The sequence below is a fragment of the Narcine bancroftii genome, chromosome 7 (assembly GCF_036971445.1).
Source record: "Narcine bancroftii isolate sNarBan1 chromosome 7, sNarBan1.hap1, whole genome shotgun sequence".
Lineage (NCBI taxonomy): Eukaryota > Metazoa > Chordata > Chondrichthyes > Torpediniformes > Narcinidae > Narcine > Narcine bancroftii.
In genome coordinates this window covers 202,418,891-202,446,795 of record NC_091475.1, presented here as the reverse complement: position 1 = coordinate 202,446,795, position 27,905 = coordinate 202,418,891, and the positions used below count along the sequence as shown (strand labels likewise).

The window sequence follows — 27,905 nt, the reverse complement described above, 5'->3', positions numbered from 1 at the left end:
AAGGGAGAACCATTTCCGTGAGGGGTGTGTGGAGTCCTTTTCAATGTTTATTGCCTTTCGCTTGCATCGAGTGTTGTAGACGTCATCCTTCATGGCAGGAAGAGCGCCCCCAATGATTTTTTTTCCACTGACTTCGCTATCCTCTGCAGGGTCTTGTGGTCCGAGGAGGTACAGCTTCCAAACCAGGTGGTCATGCAGTTGCCCAGGATGCTCTCAATACCTCCTCTGTAGAATGTAGTGAGGATGGAGGGTGGGAGATGACATTTCCTCAGCCTTCGCACTATGTTGGTGGAAATTTATTTATGAGAACCGAGTGGGACAGACAATCACACTCCGAATGAGGCAACAACTTCCTAAACCTCTCTGTACCCTTTCCAAACCCTCAACAGCTTTCCTGCAATGGAGCGACCAGAATTGCACATACTATTCCAAGTGTGGTCTCACACTTATATGGGCTGCAACGTGAACTTCCCTTCCTTTGCACTCAGCACTTGATGACAGCGCTTCACCCAATTAAAGCGCATATACGCCTTCGCTACCACCCCGTCTTCTTGCGTGGTCATTTTTAAGATGGGCATGGGCTATGGGCATGAACCACCCGATCCCTCTGCACATTAACATTTTTAAGAGTTCTGCTGCTGTATACTTTCCCCTCATATTGGATCTTCCAAGATTCAGGTATGAATGAATGGGTTCAATACCCATCTGTTTGATGTTCTCCACCAAAAGTGGTCAACCATAAATTCCAGCGAGCACCCCACTCCAACGGTAGAAGAATTGACAGAGTGAATGTGCAGAGGGAGTGTCCCTGTGTGGGACAAATTAGAACTTGTGATCATTGTCTTTGGAAAAGAAAATCATTAATTTAAAACCAAGACAAGGTAAACTTGTCTTGTTTTTCAGAAATTTGAGTCTTAGTGCTCCATTCCTGCAAAGGCAAGGTAGAAGAAGCAGATTGATCGAATGTTTTGAAGGTAAAGATAGATTCTCACTGAGGAAGGCATGAGAGATTTCCTGAGGTAAATGGGAATGGGGGGGGGGGGATGAAATGAGGTTCACTGTAGCCCCCTTCACATTTGCATCCTACTAAGTTCACCGTTCAGTGTCCAGGGATAGGAAGGGGGGGAGGGGTTTGGCTTTTCTCACATGACCCCCTCCTAACTGGGACACTGAATGCTTTCACACTTGCAAGGAGCCATCCCCCGGGTTGGGACTGTTCTACCTTCTACTGGGGAAGTCGTGAGGCATTAAGCGATGGTGGACCGGCCCTAAATCTTGATCAATGTATATTCGAACAAAATTAATCATGTCTTATTGTAACATAATTAAACTTTATTTACAGCCCAGTAGGAGCCCTTCAGCCCCTGTTGTTGTTGTTCCAACCTATATAAACCTTCATAAGGGACTGGAGGAAAGTGCTACCAATAGCAGGCAATTTTTATACAGGTTGAGAGTTTGTCACGCTGTAACGCACAACTTGTACAGCATGGGAAAGTAGGAAGCACTATCGCATACAATTTATAAATACCGTGGGAAAAAGCGAAGGCCCCCTCCCAGAATGCCGTGCAGCAGAGAAAGGGCGGTATGCCTGTCTGCATGCATGGAGCATTCATAGAGGGGTTTCTCTGGTGCACAGCATTCTGGGAAGTCAGGTCTGCCATTACTTTTTTCCCACAGTCTATAAATTGTCCACTATAGTGCTACCAACTTTCCCACGCTGTTTAAAAATTGTCCACTATTGCTACTTATTGCTGTTTATTCCCCCCCCCCTCTCTCTCCCCCTCCCTGCACTGCAAAGTTTATACCTTCATTTTAATCTTTTCTTCCTTCACGTTCCTGCACTCATGAAAAACTTGGGTCCTTTCAATCCCACAGTGCAATTGCCCGTTTCACACTTGCCTGATTGCAACACTGATGTCTACAATCGCCGGGGATGGTACCAGGGGGGTCAAGGCCATCAATCCCCAGCATGAGATAATGTCATCTGATGCCGGCATTGAGCTGATTCTGCTTTCACACTAGACGCTTTAAAGGCTGATTGGCCGTTAATTCCTGGGATCACTTGCAAGTGTGAAAGGGAACAGCCGTGACCGTGTTGAAAGATGGATGGCGCAGGCTTTAAGGATCTACTTCTCTTTGTATGTTCACATGCAAATAAAAGTTATTTGGCTGACTTTGATCATTTAATGAGTTTGTGCAGGCATGCCTTCCTTTCCTTTAATGCCTGTGTCTCCATCTACAACAGCAAATGAAGTGACAACTTGCACTGATTTAGGGTTACTGCGGTTAAACCAAGGGAACAACCCCAAGGCCGGAATAATGTAGTGGCTAAAATAGCATATGCTACTGGCCGAGATTTTCAAGGGCCCCCGCGTTTATGTATGATGAATTATGAAAATTATGAATCATCTTCGTGCAGTGGCTACCAGATACCACATGGATAGTCTATGTTAATAACCCCAATTAAAGGTGATAATTGGCTAAAATCAGGGGAGTTGCAGATGGCAGTGATGAGTAGGGGTGGTTCCAGGGATTATGGATATGGCCATTGAGCCAGCATTGAACCAGCCGCCAGTTGCAGCCCTAAGTTTTGTTTTAACAAAATGTATAATCAAGTTTTAGCAGGGAGGGGAGGGTGAGGGGCACAACTTCATGGCTTCCCAGAGGCGCTATGTTGTCTAAATGCGCCACTGGTAATCACTGATTTTATAGTGATCTGAGAAAGCTAGCATAATTTTGTTAAGAATAATTAAGACATTTCAAATTACCAAAACGGACCTGCAGGGTCAGTGTCAGAAACTATCGGGGGCGGCAGGAACGTTTACCACAGTCACTCTTCCCCCTCATTTCACATGCACCAGCTGGAACTTCATGCGCTGCCATCACACTTCCCCCTCACCGCGCATGTGCCAGCCGGCACAATTTAGGACCCCTTTAAAATAAACACGACAGTCCCCGCACGACCTTAATCCAGCACTGAATCACACCCTCTGCAACAGGTTGGCGTAGCGATTAGCACAACGTCTTTGCTGCGCCAGCGATTGGGACCAGACCAGGGTTTAAATCCCACGCTGTCCGTAGGGAGTGTGTTTGTTCTCCCCGTGTCTGTGTGGGTTTTCCTTGGGGGCCCCGATTTCTGCCCACTGTTCAAAACATACCAAGGGTGTAGGTTAATAGGGTGTAAATTGAGCGGCATAGACTCATGGGGTGAAATGGCCTGTTACCGCACTGTAAGTCTAAATTTAAAAGAAAAATTAAATTTAAAAATTTAATCTTGCTCTCAATGTGAAGAAGACAAAGGCGCTTGTTGTGAACTTCAGGAAATGGAGGATAAAGGACCAGACACCACTTCAGATTTCAGATTTATTGTCAAGAGTACATTTATGACATCACCTACAGCCCATTTCTACCCATGGATGCTGTCTGACCTGTTGAGTTCCTCCAGCAACTATTAGCTAGCTCAATATTCCAGCGTCTGCCACTTTTGTGTTTCTCGGTTTTGACAAGCAACGTGAGAATGTTGTGATTCCACATATTCTTTTCCTATTTCTTTGCTTGCTGTTGCGATGATATTGTTACGAGCCCAAAGGACCCCAAAACCCAGCAGCAATAGACATTCACCAAGACAAGTAGTTACTTAAACAAAAATTGTATTTGTTTATCTTTAAACATGAAAACAGAATCAAACTTTAACTTATCTCTATTAACTTAACTAAACCCAACTTAACCCCCTTCTAATTCTAAGCGCTCGTGTATGTGATGTGTGTGTATATGTAAGAAAAGTTCTTTGGTTCACAGTCCAATCTCACTTCTCATTCTTCTAAGATCTCTGGTTGCAGGCAATTCTTATACTGTGCATAAAATTAAAATGCATAAAGTTCACCAGGCTTTGGTCCTTGGAAGGTAAATGTTTACCGCTCAGGAAGGTTCTTGTAGGGTTTGCAGAAATTTGTTGTTCCAGGATTTCCACAACTGAGGTACCACCATTAGTCACCTTAATGTCTTGCTGATTAAACTTGCCCCATCAGGGTTCTCCAGATGCTAACCTCTTTCTCTCAGGCTACCACAGAGTTCCTTTCTGTTCCTTTTATTCCAAGAGAAACATCAGACAGATAGCACTTCCTGCCATCCGCCACTCTGGAGTTGGTTTCAGTTCCAATCAGCTTCTCCTACTGTCTGTCTGACTCTCTCCAACTGCCAGAAAGCCCATGTGACTCTCTCACTTGCAAAACCCCTGACCTTCTCCAGTAAACAATAGGAATTAGTCTTCTTGGTCAAGCTGTTGTCTTTAGATAAACAAAAACCCAGGAGTGACCTTTCTATGCACTCTGTCAAAACCCTTGCAAAGAGCTTTTAACAGCCAGAGCATCTCCTGCTTGTTGATTTAATGGCATCATTTGATTAGTACCTAGTTTTGAAATGTGCACAGCATTCTCCATAATTTCTGTAAAGTTACTGAATTTGAATTCTTCAATATTTCAAATAAGATCTGTTTTGAAGTGTGTGTAACCTACTCTCAATATGCCAATTTATTTCCCAAATATTCCATTACAATATTCCTTCGTTGATTTCAGGAGCTTTGGAGTGCCTCGTCTACACGTCTGCTCAAAAACTACAGACACTTTAATTTTCTTTAAATTTAGACATACAGCACAGTTACAGGCCCTTTCAGCCCACAAGCCCTTGCTGCTCAATTTACACCCAATTGATTTACAACCCCTGGTGCATTTGAAATGGTGGGAGCGCCTGGAGAAAACCCATGCAGACATGGGGAGAACATACAAAGTCCTTACAAATGGCGCAGGATTCGAACCACGGTCCCAATTGCTGGTACTGTAATAGCACTGCACTAACTGTGCCACCTTTAACCAAGCCATTTTCATCAGCTGGGTCCTGACTCCATCCACTGGGAAAAGCCAGCGTACATAGTCTGCAACCACAGGACATCGTGCAACTTAAGGTGATCTGCTTTCCTTATCCAAGATTGAGGTGGATTTTATTCAGTTAATATGATGGATCACTGCTTATGTCACCATCAGAGTTGATTGAGAGCTGATTCCCCACTGGCCAACCTCAGTGACCTCCCACTTTCCAACCTCACTGCACCTAAACCGCTGATTTCAAAACTTCTATCAACTACTGTCCACCATCAAACTTCTGCCTCTTGTTGGCTGGTTAAGAAGAGTGCCTTAAAATTGACCTCTTTCCCCTGCTTTCTAGTTGCTCCATGACTTTTTCTCTCCTAACACTGTAGCACCCAGTCGCACAACCCTCCAGGATCATTGCACCCTGACCTATTGCCCTGCTCTTTCACTCCACCTTTTGCAACTGTACGTCTCGATAAATCCTCTGCACCTTCCTCCTCCTTCTGTACAATCATTGAAAATTATTTCGACAGCTTTTGGTCCCCGAGAGTTGGACCACCTTTCTGATTCTGAAAGGTACTTTGGGACATGTTCATTGAAAGGCAAGAAATACGCAAGTTGTAGCCATGGAATGCAAAAACAATGGCAAAGATCTTTTTATCCTGGGCGACATTGATAACCTTCTCACCCTACTGACCTTTGCTTCCCCAAACCCTGTGATGTTGACACCAATTGAAGTATCCAACTGTGAGAGATGGGAAAACTGATCTAAAATTATGAACATGAAGGAAACTAAAATTCATACATCAGTTAATGGCTGTAACCAGTACAAACAGGATGAGCTTGGGGATTAGGATGCAGGAAAGCAGAGTCAGCACGATTAACATAAGAATCTTCTTTGTGACAAGAGCCACCATAAGACTAAGATAAGGAATGGTAAGGTACAATAGAATGTAGGAAGTTGAGGTAGTCTGGATCAGATAAAGGTCTCCTAGCCCTAGATAGAAGTACCAAGTCCTACATATCTAATTAGCTAACCTTACACAGATTTATACATATTAAATTAGCCAACCCTAGATAGGATGAGTCAACTCTGCATACCAAGAGACTGTAGCCCCAAGAATCAGGAAGGTGTGAATAAGGACAATGTCATGATGGGACACCCACAGGATACCCCCTGGTCCTCCAAGTGTACTGAAACTGCACTTAGGCAGGAAGGATTGCCTATGCCAAACCCATCCAGGGGGCAGAAGAATGTAAGGGGGAGGGCACTCTTATACTGAAATTTACTGTATAAAAGTTGGGTGAGCCCCAGTGTATGTGTGTATTCCCAGGGTAAGGGGAAGCACCCAACTTTGCACTGTTGTAAAATAAATGTTCTTTGTTCTCAATTTTTGTCTCGAGCAATTTCTTTAAAGGTACTTCAATTTCTAACACAACTGTCATCAACCATACCCAGCTGAGATCACTAATGGGCCATCGTGAAGTACCATTGTGTAGTTCATCAATGAGCTAAGAATCTTAGAAGACAGAAACAAGCCCCTTTGGCCAAACTATTATTAGGGGTGGCACGGGTTTGCGTAGTGGTTAGCGGGACGCTATCACAGCACCAGCAATCGGGACCGGGGTTCGAACCCAGCGCTGTTTGTAAGGAGTTGCTACGTTCTTCCTAGATCTGCGTGGGTTTCATCTGGTTGTGCTAATTTCCTCCCACCATTCAAAACGTACCAGGATTGTAGGTGTAATTGGGGCAGCACGGGCTCGAGGGCCTGTTAATGTGCTGTATGTCTAATTTAACCCAGCTCTTTCCAGTAGGGCTTCAATTTCTTTCATTCTAAAATAATGTTCGGAATAAAGGTCACTAACATAAAAGGATAACTTTCTCTCTCCACCGATGCTGCTGGGTTTTATTCCCAGTACGGATAATATTTAGCTGCCGAAGTACGAACATAGAACTCTACAGCACAAGGCAGGCCCTTCAGCCCTCGATGTCCTTTAAAAAAGTACTAAACGCTCCCTACACCGCAACCTCTATTTTTCTTCCATCCATGTGCCTGTCTAAGAGTCTCTTAAATGCCCCTAATGTTTCAGCCTCCCCCCCCCTCCCCCCACCATCCCGGAAAGGTATTCCAGGTAATTCCTCTATTAATATCAGCATTCCTAATCAAAAGAAACTACTTACTCATCATGCAGTCCTTTCAACTGGAAACGAAATGCTCTTCGTCTCGGCCTCGCATGCCCTCTGCCCATCAGGCTGCCTGAATGACATCATCAACATTTGGACCTCCAACCTTTCTTAAAATGGAAACTTTGCAGTTTGTGGTGATCTCCTTGAATGTGTGTATATGAGCTTTGAGGCTCCTTTATGATGTAAAAGAAATCCAAGTGCTTTTTTTTTTAAAGTTTATAAACCACAGCTTATTTAGGGCATTATTACTGCACTGGATGTGACACCAGGATTCATGATCACATCAAAGCATATAAGAGCATGCCAAATGTAGTTATTATTTAAAACTATGCAGTTGGTTCCATTGCTATGGTAATGGAAGAATTAAGACATTCCAACAAAGTTTGAGAGATGAGTGTGAAGTTGCCTTTTGCAAAAGAAGTTAAGATGATATTCCAGCAATTTGATCTCCTCTGAAGATCTCGCCTAATAAATGGACTCTTTGTACATCTGGTGGTGGATGAGCTCAAAAGTAAAGGAGTCCGTTGGATACAATTTAAACATGTTAAAAATACAGGTCACAAATGCAGTGGCTCACCGAGAGATGATTGTGATGTCAGCTCATGCTTCAGAATTGGGATGTGTTAGGTCTGCATTGTTCATGAATGAGTGAGACAAACACCAGGCTGAGTCGAAATCAGGGTTCTTTGTTCTTTATTACCGGATTGTAACACTTGCGACTAACAAAGTTAGTCGGAGAATGCATTCTGCCGTTATCAGCAAAATGGTGATTTTTTATACCCTTGGATACATGCTTAGAACATCATCATATCATTACTTGTCCAATGACTAAAACTGTTGCTATCCTTTCCCTGCTAGCTTCCTGCCTCTCAATCCATCAATGTCTCTCTTATCTTGTAAGTACAAGGATGCATTCTGTTACTCCTTAGTACTGGGTGACTCCTTCTCCGGTCCCATCTCATGATGTTTTACCTAACAGGAGTACAAGGACACCTCCCCTTCTTGTTACTGCCCTGTACAGGGTAACTCCCTACACATTCCCATCTCATGATGTTTTACCTTACAGATGTCACAAATCTTCGTGGAAGTGGGAACAAGTTAGGTCCCAGCTGACCCAAACTTTTTGACCTTTTCTCTCCGTGGATACAGCCCAAGCCACTGCTTCACCGAGTTCACACGTTAGGTGGTGCTCATTGGAGATTAGACTCTCATGGATGAATGGAAGCCACTTTAGAGGCTTCAGTCAGCGACTGTGTCTGGAAAGCAAGACGCTCAACAGAGAAAAAAAGCTTTTATTCCAAGGGGATGATTGAAACATTTAAAGGTGTTTTTAAGGCATTTCCAAAGTACAGTGAACTTCAGTAGTAGGAAACCGAGTAATAAACCGAGGTTTATTGTCACAAACATATGAAACTTTTTTTTTTGTGTGGCAGCAGTACTGTGCAGAACAAGGTGCAAAATTACTATAAACTGCAATTCCATAAATACAAGATTTTTAAAAAAAAAGTAACTAACGAGTGCAAAAAAGGACGAAGTGAGGTAGGTTGTCAGTTCAGAAATCTGATGGCGGAGGGGACGATGCTATTTCTGTAATGTTGAGCGCTTGTCTTCAGTTTTCTGTACCTTCTCCTGGATGGTAGCAGATTCAAAGGGCAGAATCCAAAAACAAGTTGTTATTGACCAAATTTCTTTTGACTCCAATATCGTTTTTTTTCTTCTTCTTTGAAGTAACTGTTTGGCCTGCTGCAAGCGAGAATTTTGTGCTGCCGTTGGACCCTTATGAAAATCCTTCACATTCATCACTTTGCCCTGGAGATAATCTGTGTGTGGATATGTTTGCATTCTGATGGGATCCCAGAGAGAAATACTGGATAGATCCAGAAAAGGAACCAAGCTTAGCAACACAATGCTGCAAAAGTCGTGCATTTCACGAGGTCTCACTTGGAGTACGGGGTAGAGTTTCGGGCTCCTTATAAAGGATGTGCTGACATTGGAGAGGGTTCAGCGAAGATTCACATTAAATTGATTCCTGACTTCGGTGGTGGGGAAGGTTATGGAGGGTATTCTACGAGATAGTATATACGCATATCTGGATGGGCAGGGATTGATTCGGGGCACCCAGCATGGGTTTGTAAAAGGAAAGTCATGTTTGACGAACCTTGTTGAGTTTTTTGAGGAAGTGACAGAAAATGTGGATGAAGGTAGAGCAGTGGATGTGATCTATTTGGCTTTTGATAAGGTTCCGCATGGAAGGTTAATAAGGAAGGTTCAGTCACTTGGAATTAGTAGAGAGATTGTGGTATGGGTTCAGAGGTGGCTGGAAGATAGACAGCAGAGAGTCGTGGTGGACAACTGTCTGTCAGGTTAGAAGTCTGTGACAAGCGGGGTGCCTCAGGGATCAGTGCTGGGTCCCTTGTTGTTTATCATTTATATTAATGATTTAGAGGAGGGTGTGGTTAACTGGGTAAGAAAATATGTGGATGATACGAAAATAGGGGGAGTGGTGGATAGTGAGGTAGATTTTCTTGGATTACAGAAGGATTTGGTTTATTTGGAAGAGTGGGCTGAAAGATGGCAGATGGAATTCAATGTAGACAAGTGTGAGGTGTTGCATTTCGGTAAAGATATTCAGAATAGGATATACAGTTAAGGGGAGACAAGCAGAGGAACCTGGGGGTTATGGTACAGAGTTCACTGAAGGTGGATTCCCATGTAGACAGGGTGGTTGAGAAGGCATGTGGTATGCTGGCCTTCATAAATCATAGTATAGAGTATAGGAGGTGGGAAGTGATGCTGCAGCTGTTTAAGGCATTGGTGAGGCCAGGTTTGGAGTACAGTGCTTAGTTCTGGTCTCCAAATTATAGAAATGATATAAATAAGGTGGAGAGGGTGCAGAGAAGATTTACAAGGATGTTGCCTGGCTTACAGCATCTGGATTACAGGGAGAGATTAAGGAGACTGGGACTTTATTCATTGGAACGTGGACGACTGAGAGGGATTTGATAGAGGTATTTAAAATTATGAAAGGAATAGATAGACTAGACATAAACAGAGTCTTTCCCCTGAGGGCAGGGGAGATTGGAACAAGAGGCCATGAGTTAAGGGTGTTAGAAACAGAAGTATCTTTAAAGAAATTGCTCGAGACAAAAATTGAGAACAAAGAACATTTATTACAACAACAATGCAAAGTTGGGTGCTTCCCCTTACCCTGGGAATACACACACACACTGGGGCTCACCCAACTTTTATACAGTAAATTTCAGTATCAGAATACCCTCCCCCTTACATTCTTCTGCCCCCTGGATGGGTTTGGCATAGGCAATCCTTCCTGCCTACGTGCAGTTTCAGTATACTTGGAGGACCAGGGGGTATCCTGTCGGTGTCTTCTCATGCCATTATTCCCATTGTCCTTATTCACAACCTTGCCCTTGTCCCCATTCACACCTTTCCGACTCTCAGGGCTACAGTCCCTTCATATGCAGGGTTCGTTAATCTTGTCTAGGGTTTACTAGTTAAATATGCATAACTTGAAAAATGGCTTACTAATTATATATGTATAACTTGCTAATACTGTCTAAGGTTTTCTAATTATTTATGCAAGCCTTGCTAATTCTACCTGGGGCTTGGCGACCCTTATCTCGTTCAGACTAACTCTACTTCTATTCTCAATTGTCTGTCCTTATCTCCTTCATTCAGTGAACTTGCTGCTTCTTTCTGAAGGGCTAGGAGATTCTTATCTTACTCAGACAGTGTCAGCTTCCTGCCTTCTAATATCCATGTCTCATGTTGGTTGTATTGGCTTCATTCATTTACTTATGTATCTATTTTATTTTCTTCATGTTCATATTGCAATATCAGTTTTTCTCATCTCTCACAAGGGTAAGGGGGCAACACTTTTGGAGAAATATTAGAGGTGGCTTTTTCACTCAGTGAGTGGTTGCAGAATGGAATGAACTTCTGAATGAGATAGTTGCGTCAGGGTCCCTTCTGTCATTTAAGAGAAGGTTGGATGTGTACATGGAGGTGAGGGGGTTGAAGGATTATTGGCGGTGAGCGGGACGTTTGAGCTAGTGGAGTTGTTCTAGTGAATGGGTGCGGACTCGAAAGGCCGACATGGCCTTTTTCCACTCCGTAAATGGTTAAATGGAATAAAGGGATTGGCAAATGAGGAACATTTGACAGCTCTTGGGCTGTACTCTTTGGAGTTCAGAAGAATGAAGAGGGACTTCATAGAAGCAATTGGAATGATGAAATGCCTGGACAGAGTAAACGTGGCAATATTATTTCCCATGGTAGGGGCATCTAGGACAAGAGGACACAAATTCAGGATTGAAGGGCACCCATTCAAAACAAAGATGCAGAGGAATTTCTTAGGCAGAGAGTAGTGAACCTCTGGAATTTGCTACCAGGAACACGTGAGGAGGGCATGTCACTGGCTGTGTGGAAGGCAGAGATTGAGATATAACTGAATAGTCGTGGTGTCAAAGGATAAGGGGGTGTAGGGCTGAGTAGGAGAATGGATCAGCTCATGATGGAATGATGTAGGCAGACTTGACGAGGCACAAGGCGTACTTTTGCTTCTATGTCTTATGGTTTTAAGAATCTGGAATAAGAACAGAATACATTGGAAATGTCACAATCAGGAAGTCAGGCAGCATCTGTGGAGGAACATACAATAATGACAAACAAAATGACCAAACTCTATTTGTATTGCAAGAAAACCACCAAATGGTAAATAAATGAATACAACCCTTCAAAAGGAAAATGGAACAAGTATCCTAAAGGATATTTACATAATAAATGGCCTTCTCCAGAGGGGATCATGGGACAAATCCACATCATTCAAACTGTTTCATCTGCTGCCATGACCCTTTTATTAAAAAAAAGGCCTTTATCTTCTGATAAGATTCAGTTTGCCCACCTAAAAGGGAGAAAGTTGAGGTAGCATGGTGAGAGGGATATGGGTCAAAAGCAGGCAAATGGGACCATCTTGGACAAATTGGGCTGAAAAGCTGAAGTCTGTGCCTATTGACTATTTCACCACTGGCCATCGACCCAAGAATCATCCCAACTTCCTAAACTACGGCTGGATCACGAGCCAACACGGCCAGTGCCATTTTCCCTCATTGGCTTGGCACATCACCAGAATTGGAACAGAAACAGTCATCTTTATTCAAGTTTATCATCATCTGATTATACAAGTACAACCTAACAAAAGTACATTCTGCGATCCTCAGTGCAAAAACATGCAAACACACAACCAGACAGCACACAGAAAAATATACAGCTATAAAAATCAATAAATATTGTTTAATAAATAGTAGTCTTGGAGCATTAGTATGAACAAGTTCATTCAGTTGACCAGCATTCTCACTGCCCAGGGCAAGAAGCTGTTCCTTAGCCTGGTAGCTCTGATACACTTGTAACTCTTTCCTGATGGGAATAGCTGAAAGATGCTCAGTTTTGGGTGGTGGGCTTCTTGTTTTTGTCATTTTATTTATTATTTTAAATACATTTAGCAATCACACCAAATATAAAACATTGAGAGAAACCCCTCCCCCCTATCCAAATCCTATTAAACAGAGAAAGAAGAAAAAGAAATAAATAAATAAAAATCCCATTGTCAGTGTGTTCAGTAAAACATATAATACCACAGTGTTAAAATCTGGCCAGCCAGTAGTGATCGTAACCCCACATTGTGCCAGTGAGGGATACCTATAGGCTCTGAATAAGGCAGCCAGAATTTTAGTAAGGTGTTAGATCCCTTCCTGAGATATTGTATGTGACCTTTTCAAGTGGGATGCAGCTATTCATCTCTGGAGACCACCCGTCCATGAGTAGATGGGAGTCAGACCTCCATGTTACCGCTATGCACTTCATGTGAATTTAATTTGAGAATGAGTTAGTGATCAAGACAAAGCTGAGTCAACTGGGAAGGCGACTCCAGAGATCTGAGTTAGGGTGTCACAGAGCTCCTGCCAGAAGGGCCTCACCTTTGTGCAAAGCTCAGTAGAATGTAAAAAGGAGCCAACATCTATACCACACCTAAAACACATCTCTGATAATTCAGGTAAATATTGGTGTAATTTTTGTGGGGTGAGGTACAGTTGGAGAAAATTATAAACTTCCCTGACCGAGATCTGACCAGAGATGTTCGTCGACTGTTGTGCCCCGGGGGCAGTGGAAAGATCCAAGGAGCAGTGAAGAAAGAAAAGGCGGTGAATGTTTGTGTCTTGATGACGAACTCTGGACAGGACACATGCCACTTTCATGTCTGCAAGGGTCAAGGTTCCAGGTGTGTAAGAATTTCAAATTATCTTCAGTTTGTAATGTACATTTAAATTTTTATGTACAAATAAACTGACCCCATCTCCCCCCCAGTTTTGTCCCTGATGGCGGATCTCACCCTGACCGCCTGCTCATCAAGCTCCTGAGGGCTGATCCTTCCCCCCAACCTCCCGGTCATCCAGTACCTGACAGCTAAAACCTTGCCCTGGTCACATGCCCATCAAGCTCCTGGCGGCTGATCCTCATCCCGGCTGTCTGCCCATCGAGCACCAGGCAGCCTGATCGTGGATCCCCGCCCATCAAACTCACAATGGCCCAATCGCGAGTCCTTGCCCCACCCACCTGTCTATCCAGCACCTGACGGCTGATCCTCGCCCCGACCACCTGCCCAACAAGCTTCAGATGGCCTGATCATGGATTCTCACCCCAGCCACTCGCCTATCCAGTATCCAATGGTTGATCCTTGCCCCGGCCACCTGCCCATCAGCCACTCAATGGGCTAAAGACAATATAGTTACAGCAGAGGTGTAAATTTACCCTTTCAAATTGCTAAATAAACTGGTTTACAAAAAGTTCTATTTGTGAAATACATAAGCTGTATATAGTGTTAGATTAGATGCTGTTTGAAATTTGTGGTAGACCTAACATCAAGAAAGAGATGTGTGTTCATTGGGGAGGGGGGGCACTAGGGATGTGGCCTGGTAGCCAAGGGGGTGGCATCCCGAAAAAGTTTGGGAACAGCCAACCAGGGCATTCTCGACAGAGTTCTTGTAGAACGTTGACAAGATGTTAGCTGGTAGCCTGGCCTGCCTCAGTCTCATCAGGAAGTGCAGTCGCGGTAGTGCCTTCCTGAGAAGTGAGGAGATGTTGCATGTCCTGGACAGGTCACGAGTTAAGTGGAGTCCAAGGAATTTGATGCTCTCTACTCTCTCCACCAGTTATTAATGTGTAGTGCAGGGTGGTTTTTCCTGGTCCTCCTGAAGTCCACGATCATCTCCTTTGTCTTGTCCTCATTGAGACTAGGTTGTATTCTCTCAACATAATCATGAGGTTTTCCACCTCTTCTCAGTAGTACAACTCATCTTTGTTGCTGATGAGGCCAAACTCTGTTGTGTCATCTGCAGAACTCGATGACTCTATTGGAGCTGGATCTGGTGAGGCAGCCATGGGGCACCAGTGTGAACAGCAGTGGGCCGACCACACAGCCCCGAGATGCGCCAAAGCTCAACATTCAACATTGAGCCAGACAGACATTATTCTGAGTATCCATTATCTTTTATGATCTGGAAAGCATTTCTCGCTCTCCCCACCCAAAGTTATTACATGCCAAGTGGAAATATTTCTTGTTACCAACTCGGCATTTGAGCCCACTGGCACTATGCAATATTAATTTTACTGAGATGCTTCACAACAACAAAAAAAAAACAAATCATGGGCCTACCTTCTGAATTTTGGCTGAAATTTAAATTTTGTTTTATGGGCTTATGGGCCAGGACAAAAAACTTAAAATAGTGTATACCCATGAATTACGCCATTCCTCCCAAAGGAATGAACCTGGAGGCCCTTAGCTATCCCCATCACGTGCCACCCCCCACCCCGAACCCAAACACTGCACCTTCTCCCACCACCAAATTACAAGGGCAGTCAACAGAGTGGTCAAAATTATTCCTTTATTAAGAATCAAACACATTTACATTCAATTACTGAAAAGGCAAATGCACAACACACTAAATTTTTGAATAAGTATACAGAGAAGAAACCAGTTCTGTTGTATCTGATAAATATACAACACAACATACACACACTGAAGGAAGCTTCCGAAATTCAGTTCCACTGAGGACAGCAAAACTGTTTTGTGTGCTTGAGGAGCACGAAAACAGGCCTTTCAGCCCCAACATTCATGCTCACTAAATTGTTCACCTGAGCCAACCCCATTTGCCTGTACTTAGCCCAATATCCTCCATGTCTATATGTGGCAATTGTACCTTCCTCTATCACTTCCTATGGCAGCTCGTGGCATCTCACCTTCACCCTGTGTGTGTGTGTGTGTGTGTGTCTGTGGAGTGGGGGGGGGAAGAGGGGGAAAATCCCACTTAATTCTCTCCCCACTCACCTTGAGCCTTTGTCCTCAACTTTTAGAGACCCCTGATTCTGGCAAGTAGATAGTGACCATCCACCTTATCCACACCTCTCACAATCTTGTGCACTTCTACAAACATCACCCCTCAGCCTCCACTTCTCTAAGGAGCAAAAAAAAAAAGGCCCAGATTATCCAGCAAAATTAAAAATAAATCAGCTGGCACAACTCAGTTAGAGGAAACAGTGAATGTTCTTTCCTGACTTGATGAATTCCTCCAGTGGACAATGTTTTGGCTCAGTGTTCCAGCATCTGCAGGGTCTTATGTTCTCGAAGCTATTAAGTCTCCACTTTCAACTGAAGCATTCCAGTACTGGCAACATCATCAGACATTACAGCAGAATACAGGTCTTACAGCCCACAATGTCATGCTGACCTGTGGAAACCCACTACATAACAATCCGTCCGGATGCCCGGCAACATTTCTCATAACCTGATGCAGGGCTCAAGCCCAACTTGTTAGTTACGCTTCTTTACCTTTGCTATTTAAAGTACACGGTTTGACTGCGGAGTTTCTCCACAACAATTCAATTTGTCACCATCTCACAAATAATAACCCCCTTTTTCTTGCAACATCCTTGTGAATCCCTCCAAGCACCCTCTCGTCAAATCATTTTCTTGCTAATAGCTAGGCCACCAGAACGGCACATCGCATTTGAATTATATACAAGAGATAAGATTTCTCCCCTTTTTAATAAACGTTTTGGCATGTCACTTCAGAATGATCAAGTTTTTTTTTTAAAAAACTTGTAAACTACTCATCACTAAAACTACCCCAGGATTATGAACTCCAAGCCTTTCCATCGTCTTTATTAATTTGCTTCATAATATTCTTCAGGGTCAAATAGTGTGAACACAGGTCCTTCGACCCAACCTGCCACAGCTGACCAAAACGCCCCACCCACACCAGTCCCACCTGCCTGCGTTAACCCCATAATCCCTCTAAAGCAGTGGTTTTCAAACGTTTTTTTCCACTCACTCACTCAAGTAATCCCTATGCCATAAGTGCTCTGTGATTAGTAAGGGACTGAAATAAAACATTTGAAAGCCACTGTTTTATTCATACCGAATTGACTCGTTATGTGCACGGTTTCATAACTCTAAAGGAAATGGGCCAACGACAATTGTTCGCATGGAAAATATCTCAGTAACAATTGGGTCTAGATCAGTGGTTCTCAGCCTTCCCTTCCTAAACCCTTAGTAATCACAGAGCACCGATGGTATTCACGATTGGGATAAAAGGTTGAGAATCACTGCCCTGGACCCAATTGTTACTGAAGTATTTTGCTTGAGAACAATTGTCCTTGGCCCATTTCCTTTGGAGTCATGAAACCATGGACATAACAAGTCAATGAGCTACAATTAAAACAGTGGTTTTCAAACATTTTCTTCCCACCCACATCCCACTTTAAGCAATCCCTTACTAATCACAGAGCACCTGTGGCATAGAGACTACTTAAGGTGGGATGTGAGTGGAAAGAAAAAGGTTTGAAAACCACTGCTCTAATGCCATCCAATAAATGTTTTGTAAACATTGCTAAGCCTCAACTTCCCCTGCCTAAATAACAAAGTTCAAAATTTAACATAAACAGAACAAGTATTTCAATTCATTTAGAGAAAATAGATGTGCTCATAATTGTTTTACTGTATAAAAAGCAGCTGTTCTGGGACAATATTTCACCAAAACTTTTAAAAGCAAGATATGAAAGTAAATTTACATTCCAAATAATCAGGGCTGTTTCTAAAAACATTTAAATCATTAAAAATCTGAAGCAGAAAGACAAGCGAACGTGCAGGGGATAAATCTGAAGAACATCAAACATCTGGTTGGACCACAGCCATTTGCTTTCAGATACCTTTGCCCCTCCATGATCTTCTAGTTACTGTTAAGCAGGCTGAGACTGCAGAAGAGTATTGTAAGCTGAAGAACACAAAAACAAACTAATTAACGTGTTCATATCAAGTACATGGGGTGAGCATCTGATTCAAGCTTCCTACCATCTGAAAATCTTGTCAGTCAGAACATCAAACTGTTAAGTGCGGTATGTGAGATTTATCGTGTACCAAATATTCATTTCTTTTTTTTAATTTTTCACGCTATGAACCATATCAAGATACACACAAACATTTCCCTTTTGAATATACAGAGTGGCAATTTTCTCCACTTTTTCCCCCCTCCCTTCCCTCCCTCCCTCCTTCCCACCCCCCTCCAAACCCATTAAACGTTCAACATATACAATAAAACCATTAAACAATGTCATCACACAATGAAAATAAACAAGAAAATTGTGTCATCTACTTTTGCACACTGGGACAGTTCATTTCATCTTCTCATTTTATCATTTTAGGGGGTGGAGGTTCACGGGGTAGGCCCTCTGTTGTGTTCCATGTAATAACATATAATTTAAAAAATAAAGTCACATTATTTGAACAAATTTAGGAACCGTACATGGAGGGCTTGCCATATATTCATTTCTTATTCCATTAGTAACATTAAGGGGAAAAAGGAAAAATAATGTTCGACTTATCATCGAATGATGTAACTATCAGAGGAAATCACTGAATGTAGTGCAATTGGATGCCTGGAAGGCTATAGTAAAAACACAGAAATGCTGCAGGAAGGGGTCAGGCCCGGAGCGTCGGTAATGTATCTTTACCTCCTCTGGCCACTACGAGACCAGCCGAGTTCTGCAATTTTTACTACACTCACAGCATCTGCAACAGACTTCGGTGCTTCACTTCTGGAGGGCAGTCACCAGCACAGGAAGCCACATGAAAGTGAGGTACTGATCAAGATGCACAAGTGTGAGATCACTCGCCATCAGACTCCTGAAAGAGCCTCACAATGCCTGTCACTCTGGAGTTCTGTCCTTGACTTGTTGGATTGTGCATGAGATGTCCAAATGGTCTGCTTGCGAATTAACTATCACTGCATCTTGATGGAAGTAGCAATTGAGAATAGATTTATGGGCAGAAAGTAAAGAGTGGGAACAAATGGATTATCTGACTATAGGGTATTACAGGGTTTGGGTTCCAGCTAGTTACAATCTCCATCAATGGTTTGATTGCAGTGATAAAACATCATCTTTCTGAATTTGCAGAGAAAACTACTCGAGTTGGAGTTGAGATCAGATGAGGATGGAGTCACACTTCCAGGTCCAGATGACCAAGTAGGTAAGAGCGGGAGAGATGGAAGAGAGCACGAGCAATAGGGAGGGCATACACTGGAGTGAAAGAGTTTGGGCACTAATTGCAGTTGGCCTTAAACAAGGAAAATCACCCCACAGGCAATTAATGAAGTGATTTCCTGGCAATAGTTTGTTCATGAGGAAATGACATCACAAGAAAGAACCAAGATTGTTAATCTTTACATTTTTTAATGAAAAATTTAGACATGCATCATGGTTACAGGCCCTTTTGGCCAATTCTACCTAATTGACCTACACCCCTGGTAAGTTTTGAAGGGCCTGAGCCCCCGGGAAAATCCCATGCAGACAGGGAGAACGTACAAATTCCTTCCAGACACCGCAGTGGTGCTGTATCAGCGTTGTGTAAACCACTAATGCAAACCATGCTGCCCATCCACTGGGAGAGTCGTCTGAAGATGGCGCGTAAAATCATTGAGGATCCCTACCACCCTGCACACAGTGTCTTTCAGCTACTCCTGTCGAAAAGAGATACAGGAGCACCAGAGGCAGAACCACCAGGCCTAGAAACAGCTTCTTCTCGTGGGCAGTAAGAATCCTGAACGACCAAAGGAACTGTTGACAAAGAATTGCTCACTGCTAACTATTCGAGACTCTCATACAAAATCAAATAAATATTGTTAATATTGTTCTTTGTATTCACTGTGTGGGTGGGGGTGGGTGGGGGTGGGTGGGGGTGGGTGGGGGTGGGTGGGGGTGGGTGGGGGTGGGTGGGGGTGGGTGGACCGGAGAATGCTGTTTTGTCGGGGTGCACTTGTGTAATCGGATGACAAAAACTTGAAAACAAATACTCTGGAAAATTCTGACAGCGACAGATGATAGTACAGGTACACAATACTTTATCCGGAACCCTTGGGGGGGGGGGGGACAGTGTGTTCCAAATTTCGGATTTTGGAAAGCCAGAATCAAGCCCACCCGAATCGTGCTGCCGTATCCGCCCCCACCCTCTTCCAGTCGCGCAGTCGCCTCCCTCCGCCCTCACCCGCCTCGCCCTGCCGGTCTCTCGCTCTTGCCCGCCCGACTCGTACTCCCAGTCTCTCTCCCCACTTGCCAGATTTTGGAGCTTTCCGGATTTTAGATGTCCAGATAAAGGATTGTGTACCTGTAGTAACTTGAAAGCAAGGATTTTAGAAAATGAAATCTTGCATCTAGCAGAAGAGCTGCAGCCATAGATTAACAGAGGAAGTGCAAATGTATAAAAAAGCTGAAATAGAATAACAGTCTTGATTTTGTACAGATCCAGAAGCAAGGGTTATCATTCGAGAAGAGTTTTACAGCACTTAGCCTGTACTCATTGGTGTTATGAACTAACAAACCTTATTAGTACTAACAAAGAAACAGCAATAGAAAATTCACCAGACAGTGATAAATTCAAAATAATAGTCTTTAAATCGAACTATTAATAACAGAACATTTCTTACTCACCTCAAAAGTTAACTCATCTTAAATGTGTGTGAAGGAGAGAGAGATCTATTGCCATTCTCTCACATTTTGCCTTCTATAAATAAAATCTTTTACTACCAAAACTGTATCTAGAGTCCTTGCCTTTGAGACCTACCAAACCTGTCTCCTCGCTCACAATGACCAATTGACCAACAATCCTGGTTCATTTTGATTGGCGGGAGGAAACCGGACCCCCCCCCCCACCCAGAGGAAATCCATTCAAGACCTAAGGAGAATGTACAGACAGGGCTGGATTCGAACCCCAGTCGCTAATGCTATAACAGTGTTGCACTAACAGCTATGCTAACTGTTCCAAAATTGTTAAACAAGCGATCATGTGGTTGTCACGGGCATATAAAGCTGCAAGAGACACACCTGACTAGGGTATGGTTGGTTCAGGGCAAAGCAGATGCCACAGAATAATATGCGTTGAAAGGTCAATCAGAAATTTCAATCAGACCAGAAGTGAATTAGGAGTCAGAATTTATCGTCATGAACATGTGACGAAATTCGTTGTTTTTACAGTAACATCACAATGCAAAAAGGTATACAAGTCACCGTACAAAATGAAATAGTGCAAGAAAAAGTCAAAGAAAGGCTGTATCTGTGGTTCATTGTCCATTCAGGAATCTGATGGCAGTGGGGAAGAAGCTGTCCTTGTGGTGCTGAATGCTTGTCTTCAGGCTCCTGTACTTTTTCTCCAATGATAGCAGCAGGAAGAGGGCATGGCCTGGGAGGTGTAGGTCCTTGAGGATAGAGGCTGCTTCCTTTAGGCATGGATTCTTGTAGATGTCTTCAATGGAGTGAAGTCTGCTGCCTGCGATGTTGCAGGCCAAGTTAACAACCCTTTGGAATTGATTCTCGTCTCGAGCGTTGGTACCTCCTTACCAGTGATGCACCCAGGATCCCCTTCCTGATGCACCTGTCAACGTTTGAGAGTCTTCAGTGACGTACTGAATCAAACACCGCACAAAGAATAGCCGCTGGCGAGCCATCTTCGTGATTGCATCGACATGGAGGCTCCACGACAGAGTGCCCCACACCTTTATGTGAATGGATCAGGATTCTTCAACTCAGTGAATCGAGTTGTTTGATGTCACCAGCTGTGACGGATTATGCTATATTTCATATTGTATATAGACATGTTTTAAAGGAGATAAATTGTGGGTTTTTCTTTTAAGTGTAGGTTACAAACACTTCACATCACAGATCTCATTTAAAATGCCAGAGCTCTGCTCAAGTCAGACACTCCAGGCTCCCAGTGCTTTTGTAAAGACAATGAAAACTGCTTTGCTGAAGGACTTCACAAGTAGGTGTTAATTAGACGTTCTGTAGAGTAATGGATTATTGTTTTGGAAAGCAACAGATGAACAGACTCAAAAGATTGGGTCCGGTGCCGCAGACTGTCTGAATGCAGTTTGCTGTTCTAACAGGGTCATGTGGGTTTTCTCTGAGGGAGAGAGAGAGAGAGAATTCAGTTCTACAATCTAGCAGCAGCAGCTGGGACTGGAACAGGACAAGCTGACAAGCTTGTGGAAAAACCCCATTTGAAAGAAGGAATGCGAGGTCTGAGTTCAGCCTATTCAAAGCCCTTGTGGTCCATACAAAGGAGATGTCTGGCTGTGTGGTGTTTCACCTGAGATAAGGGAAACAGAAAAGGAACTCTGTGATGACCTGAAAGAAAGAGGTTATCATCTGGAAAACCCTGATGGGGCAAGTTTTTTCGGCAAGACACTGATGTGGCTGAACAAATGGAATAAGTTTGTGTCCAACAAGCAACAAATCACTCTCTGAAAGCCATCAAGAACCTTCCTGAGTGGTAACCATTTACCTTTCAAGCACCAAAGCCTGGTGAAATTCATAAATGTGAAATTCTGTGCACAATATAAGAATTGCCTGATCCCAGTGAACTTGGAGAAGTGAGATTGAACTGCGAATCAAGTAACTTTTCTGAACTTGCACACACATTGCATACACGCACTTAGAATTAGAAGGGAATTAAGTTAGGTTAATAGTAATAAGTTTGATGCTGCTTTTATGTTTAAAGAAAATTTAAAAATAAGTCTTGTTTCAGTAACCATTTGTCTTGGTGAATTTCTATTGCTGCTGGGTTTTGGGGTCCTCTTGGCCCGTAACACCAGAAAAAAGCAGAGTTAAAAGAAGAAAGTCTGTGGATGGTGGGATCGAGTGCAATAGACGCATGAGCTGGAGAAACTCAGCAGGTCACCCAGCATTCACAGGAGGTAAAGGGTAACTAACATCTTGAGTCTGCGTCCTTTATCGAGTATATCAATGTATCTGTAAAAAAAGTTCATCGTCATCTAATTGCACAGGTACAACCTGACGAACAATGTTCTCATGTCCTCTGTGCAAAAACACGCAGACTCACAACTAGACACAACACACTAATATATATGCAGGACAAGTACCCATGAATACAAATAAAACAGTTAATAAATATCATTTCATGAATGGTCAGTGTGAGCGGTTCCTCTGGTCATTCAGCATTCTCACTGCCTGTGGGAAGAAGCTGTTCCTCAGCCTGGAGGTGCTGGCTCTGATCCTCCTGTATCTCCTCCCCCATGGGAGCAGCTGAAAGATGCTGTGTGCAGGGTGGACGGGGTTCTCGACTATTTTCCGCACCCTCTTCAGATAACGATCCTGGTAGAACACGTCAATGGGGGGGGGAGGGAGACTCTAGTCATCTTTGTTTGCGCGCTATTCAGGAAAGTGAACCCATATACAAGTACAGCAAGTAGTGCATTAATAAAACAAAAAGTCTCATATCATAGCAAGTCAGGAGTGCAGGGCAATGGCATCATTTACCAATGTGCATCTTCTGCCCGACATAAAGGGGGATAAGAAGGGAGTGTAACTGGGGGTGGGATGGGAGCCTGTGATAATCCACCATACAACTCAATACTCACACTGAGGGTCCACTTGCTGGCCTTGAGCAGCGTCTTGCTTCATATTCTGCTCACCAGAGTTCCCTGGTAATAAAAACAGAATACAACCAGCTGACTAGGACGTGGTTGGTTCAGGGCAAAGCAGATGCCACAAAATAATTTGCATTGGAAGGACAACACCACGTTCCTGTGATCCTACCTCTCAGTTTAAAACACAACTTCTTCTTTTGATAGAGTACGTAGCTAGTCACCCCTCCTGCCAAGGACAACAGAACGCCACTAATGATACCAGTCAAGGTACCACTCCCGCCACCTTAGAAAAAGGCAAACTAAAATTAAATCTTCAAAAACAACCCGACTCACATTATTTCTCGACTCAAAATGATTTCCTGTAGAGCAGTGCACATGTCAAGCACAAGGTGGCAGCAAATGCAAGTTCACATATAACTGTACACGCAATGTTAAATTTAATTTCAATACCAAGCATGGGAATAGGGCCCTCCACACACCACCCAAATACACTCACCCATCCAATTAATCTTTTTATCCCCATGAGCCTTTGGAATGTGGGGAGGAAAACGGGAGCGCCAGAGGAAACCCATATGGTCACAGGGAGATTGTACGAGAGCTTTTGTTTGAAGAGGTGACCAAGGGGACTGAAGAGGGCAGGGTCGAAGATGTCTTCCCCATGGACTTCATCAAGACCTTTGACAAGGGAGGCTGGTCCACAGGGGATCCAGCAGATCTGGCCAAAACTGGATAGGAATGAGGTGGAGAGACATTTTTGAGGATGGAGGCTTGTGACCAGTGGTTTGCCGTAGGGATCAGTATGGGGTCCCCTGTTGTGTGTCCACTATATTAATGATTTGGATGAGGTTTGCCGTAGGGATCAGTATGGGGTCCCCTGTTGTGTGTCCACTGTATTAATGATTTGGATGAGAATGGGATGAGGTTTGCCACAGGGATCAGTATGGGGTCCCCTGCTGTATGTCCATTATATTAATGATTTGAATGTGAATGGGATGAGGTGGCATGGCAGGTTTTGCAGGCAATACCATAACTGGTTCTGGGATGGACAGTGACAGAAATTAATTAAGGTTCCAGGATGTTGCTGAACTGGGAAAATGGGAAAAGAAATGGCAGAATTCAATTTAGTCAAGACAAATGCAACGTGACTCATTGTGGGAAGCTAAACCCGAGGGCCTGGGCAGCTCCGTCGATCAGAGGCACGAGTACGTTGTTGCCCAACATTGGCAGCAGAGACAAGGTGGGGAAGCAAGTGAATGGCACACTCTCCTTCAGACAGAGCATGCAGTGCAAGATGCGTGATGTTACAGCCATCCAAGGCATTGAGAAGACAACCCAGAACATTGTGTGCGCTTCTGTCATCATTCATACAACTGAACTGGATGTTTCCTAGGACTCCGAACCTTGAGTTACAAAGACAGAATAACTGGGATTTTTTTTTCCCCTCTGGAGCGAAGATGACCAAAGGGTTATTTTGTGTGCAGTCATGAGGGGCATTAATTCCTGTAAATATTTGTGTATAATTCAAACCCCCCCCCCACCATTTTGGAGGGGAAATAGGGAGCAAAATTTTACCCCCGTGAATAATATGACCCCCCCACCCCTCGCCCCTGCCCGCCCAATTCGCGCTGGTGCCTCTCCCCTTCACCCGCCCAAATTGTGCTGGGATCTCTCTTCCCCCTAGACCACTTGAGTCACGCTGGCGACTCTCCCCCTTCGCCCGCCCAAGTTGCACTGGCGTCTCTCTCCCCCCTCGCCCGCCCGAGTCACGCTGCCTTCTCTCCCCCTCACCCGCCTGCTTCACGCTGCTGTCTCTTTCCTCCCTCGCCTGCCCAAGTCGCACTGGCGTCTCTCTTCCCCTCGACCACCTGATTCGTGCTGCCATCACTTTCTCTTTCCCCCTCCCCTCCCCCAATCTAGTCGCGCTGCCGTCAACGTCGGCAGCTGCTATTACCATTAAACCTGGCAGAAAAAATTGTTAAAATAATAACCTCGTGTATAATGCGACCACCCCCCCCCCCCCAACTTTGAGCTCGAATTTCGGTACAAAACTTTTCACATTACACTCAAATATTTACGGTAGGTGGATTTCTCCAAGGGTAAGGGAATCAAAAACTAGAGGTCACAGATTTAAAGGTTTCCCCACCTCCCCCATACATAGGGCATGTAACAGGTTTCCAGAGGAAGTGGCCAAGGTAGGTACAATTACAGATGCTTAAAAAGCTTTTGGACAGATACATGGAAAGCTTTTGAGGGAAGTGGTTCAAAGGCTCCTTGGTTAGCATGGACAAGTTGGTCTGAAAGTCCCAACACTGTCCTATACAACTCTAAAGTCATCCACAGAGCTTTACAGCAAGAAACAGGCCCCTTCTCGTCTGAACCATTTTTCTGCCTCGTCCCACTGATCTGCACCCAGTCCTCCATACTTCTCCCACCCGTGTACCTGTCCAAATTCTTCTCAATTCGCTGGAATCAATGCAGTAAATTACATTTCAAAGCCAGTGGGTCTTTCCTGGAGTTCATTTCCCAGAACCAACTTGGGCAAAACAAGGTTTAATTCAAATTTGATCCCATATTTGATGGAAGTAGTGAACAATGCTCAAATGAAATAACCATATAACCACTTACAGCACAGAACAGGCCAGTTCGGCCCTACTAGTCCATGCCGTAACAAATCCCCACCCTCCTAGTTCCACTGACCAGTACCCGGTCCATACCCCTCCAGTCCTCTCCTATCCATGTAACTATCTAGTCTTTCCTTAAATGTAACCAATGATCCCGCCTTGACCACGTCTGTCGGAAGCTCATTCCACATCCCCACCACCCCTTGCATAAAGAAATTTCCCCTCATGTTCCCCTTATAATTTTCCCCCTTCAATCTTAAACCATGCCCTCTAGTTTGAATCTCCCCCACTCTTAATTGAAAAAGCCTATCCACGTTTACTCTGTCTGTCCCTTTTAAAATCTTAAACACCTCTATCAAGTCCCCTCTCAATCTTCTACGCTCCAGAGAAAAAAGCCCCAGTCTGCACAACCTTTCCCTGCAACTCAAACCTTGAAATCCAGTCGACATTCTCGTGAACCTTCTCTGCACTCTCTCTATTTTGTTTATATCTTTCCTATAATTTGGTGACCAAAACTGTACACAGTACTCCAAATTTGGCCTCACCAATGCCTTGTACAATTTCATCATAACCTCCCTACTCTTGAATTCAATACTCCGATTTATGAAGGCCAACATTCCAAATGCCTTCTTCACCACACCATCTACCTGAGTATCAGCCTTGAGGGTACTATTTACCACAACTCCTAAATCTCTTTGTTGGTCTGCACATCTCAATAGCATACCATTTAATGCATATGACCTATTTAGATTTGCCTTTCCAAAATGTAACACCTCACACTTATCTGTATTAAATTCCATCAGCCATTTCTCAGCCCACACCTCCAGCCTTCCTAAATCACCTTTTAATCTACGGTAATCTTCCTCACTGTCCACAACACCACCAATCTTTGTATCATCCGCAAACTTACTTATCCAATTCTCCACCCCTACTTCCAGATCGTTAATATATATAACAAACAATAGTGGACCCAGGACCGATCCCTGAGGAACTCCACTCGTCACCGGCCTCCAATTGGACAAACAATTTTCTACCACTACTCTCTGACACCTTCCATCCAACCATTGCTGAATCCATTTCACTACCTCCTCATTTATACCTAATGCCTCCACCTTTTTTCCTAACCTCCTGTGGGGAACTTTGTCAAAAGCTTTACTAAAGTCTAAATAGACAACATCCACAGCTTTCCCTTCATCAACCTTTTTTGTAACCCCCTCAAAAAACTCAATCAGGTTTGTCAAGCATGATCTACCCCTGACAAAACCATGCTGATTACTCCCTAGCAATCCCTGTACCTCCAAATAATTGTAAATACCATCCCTCAGAACACTTTCCATCAACTTGCCCACCACAGACGTCAGACTCACGGGCCGAAAGTTCCCAGGTTTACATTTAGACCTTTTCTTAAACAGCGGAACCACATGCGCCACCCTCCAATCATTTGGCACTACCCCCGTGGCCAGTGACATCCTAAATATCTCTGTTAATGGCCCCACTATCTGTCCACTAGCCTCCCTGAGTGTTCTTGGGAATATTTTGTCTGGTCCCGGAGATTTATCCACCTTTATCTTTTTCAACACAGCCATCACTACCTCCTCGGTTATCCTTTTATGCTTCATTACCTCCCCACTATTTTTCTTTACCTCAACTGGTTCAATATTTTTTTCCCCAGTGAATACCGAGGCGAAGAAATCATTCAAAATTTCCCCCATTTCCTCTGACTTCTCACTCAGCCTACCCTCGCTATCTACAAGGGGTCCAATTTTATCCCTCTCTAATCTTTTATTTTTAATGTACTTATAGAAACCCTTTGGATTTATTTTTACTCTGTCTGCCAAAGCCTCTCCGTGCCTTTTTTTGGCCTTTCTAATTTCTTTCTTAAGATTCCTTCTACACTCCTTGTAGTCCTCATTCAAATTGTCAGCTCCCTGCTCTTTATACCTCTTGTACACCTCCCTCTTTCTCCTAACCAAATTTCCAATATTCCTCGAAAATCAAGCCTCCCTATGACTTCCAGCCTTTCCTTTGATCCTCATTGGGACATAACTACTCTGTACCCTCAAAATTTATTTTTTGAATATCCTCCATTTCTCATTTACACCCTCACCTGAAAATATCCTGTCCCACTCAATACTCCCCAAATCCCTTCTTATTCCTTCGAAATTTGCTCCTCACCAATCCAGAACCTCAACTTTGACCCAATTGGATCTCCAACATTAAT

At 43.7% G+C, this 27,905-nt stretch overlaps 2 protein-coding genes across 17 annotated transcripts in view; both read right to left on the bottom strand.

Annotated features, from left to right (window-relative positions):
* Positions 1-7,603, bottom strand: part of gyg2 (glycogenin 2) — a 118,875-nt gene extending 111,272 nt beyond the window's left edge. For 14 of the 16 annotated variants that reach the window (XM_069892034.1, XM_069892035.1, XM_069892031.1 and 11 more), the window contains exon 1: positions 7,048-7,603. In XM_069892034.1, the coding sequence (XP_069748135.1) occupies positions 7,048-7,054 (7 nt within the window). In that variant the 5' untranslated portion in view covers positions 7,055-7,603. The remainder of the gene's footprint in view (positions 1-7,047) is intronic. The other 2 variants (XM_069892040.1, XM_069892048.1) reach the window with 1 other exon arrangement.
* Positions 7,604-14,993: 7,390 nt separating this feature from the next.
* Positions 14,994-27,905, bottom strand: part of LOC138739622 (CD99 antigen-like) — a 64,398-nt gene continuing 51,486 nt past the window's right edge. Inside the window, exons 12-14 of the mRNA XM_069892030.1 lie at positions 23,233-23,346; positions 23,055-23,117; positions 14,994-17,399 (exon numbers count right to left, since the gene is read on the bottom strand). Coding sequence (XP_069748131.1) covers positions 17,365-17,399; positions 23,055-23,117; positions 23,233-23,346 — 212 coding nt within the window. The 3' untranslated portion in view covers positions 14,994-17,364. The remainder of the gene's footprint in view (positions 17,400-23,054; positions 23,118-23,232; positions 23,347-27,905) is intronic.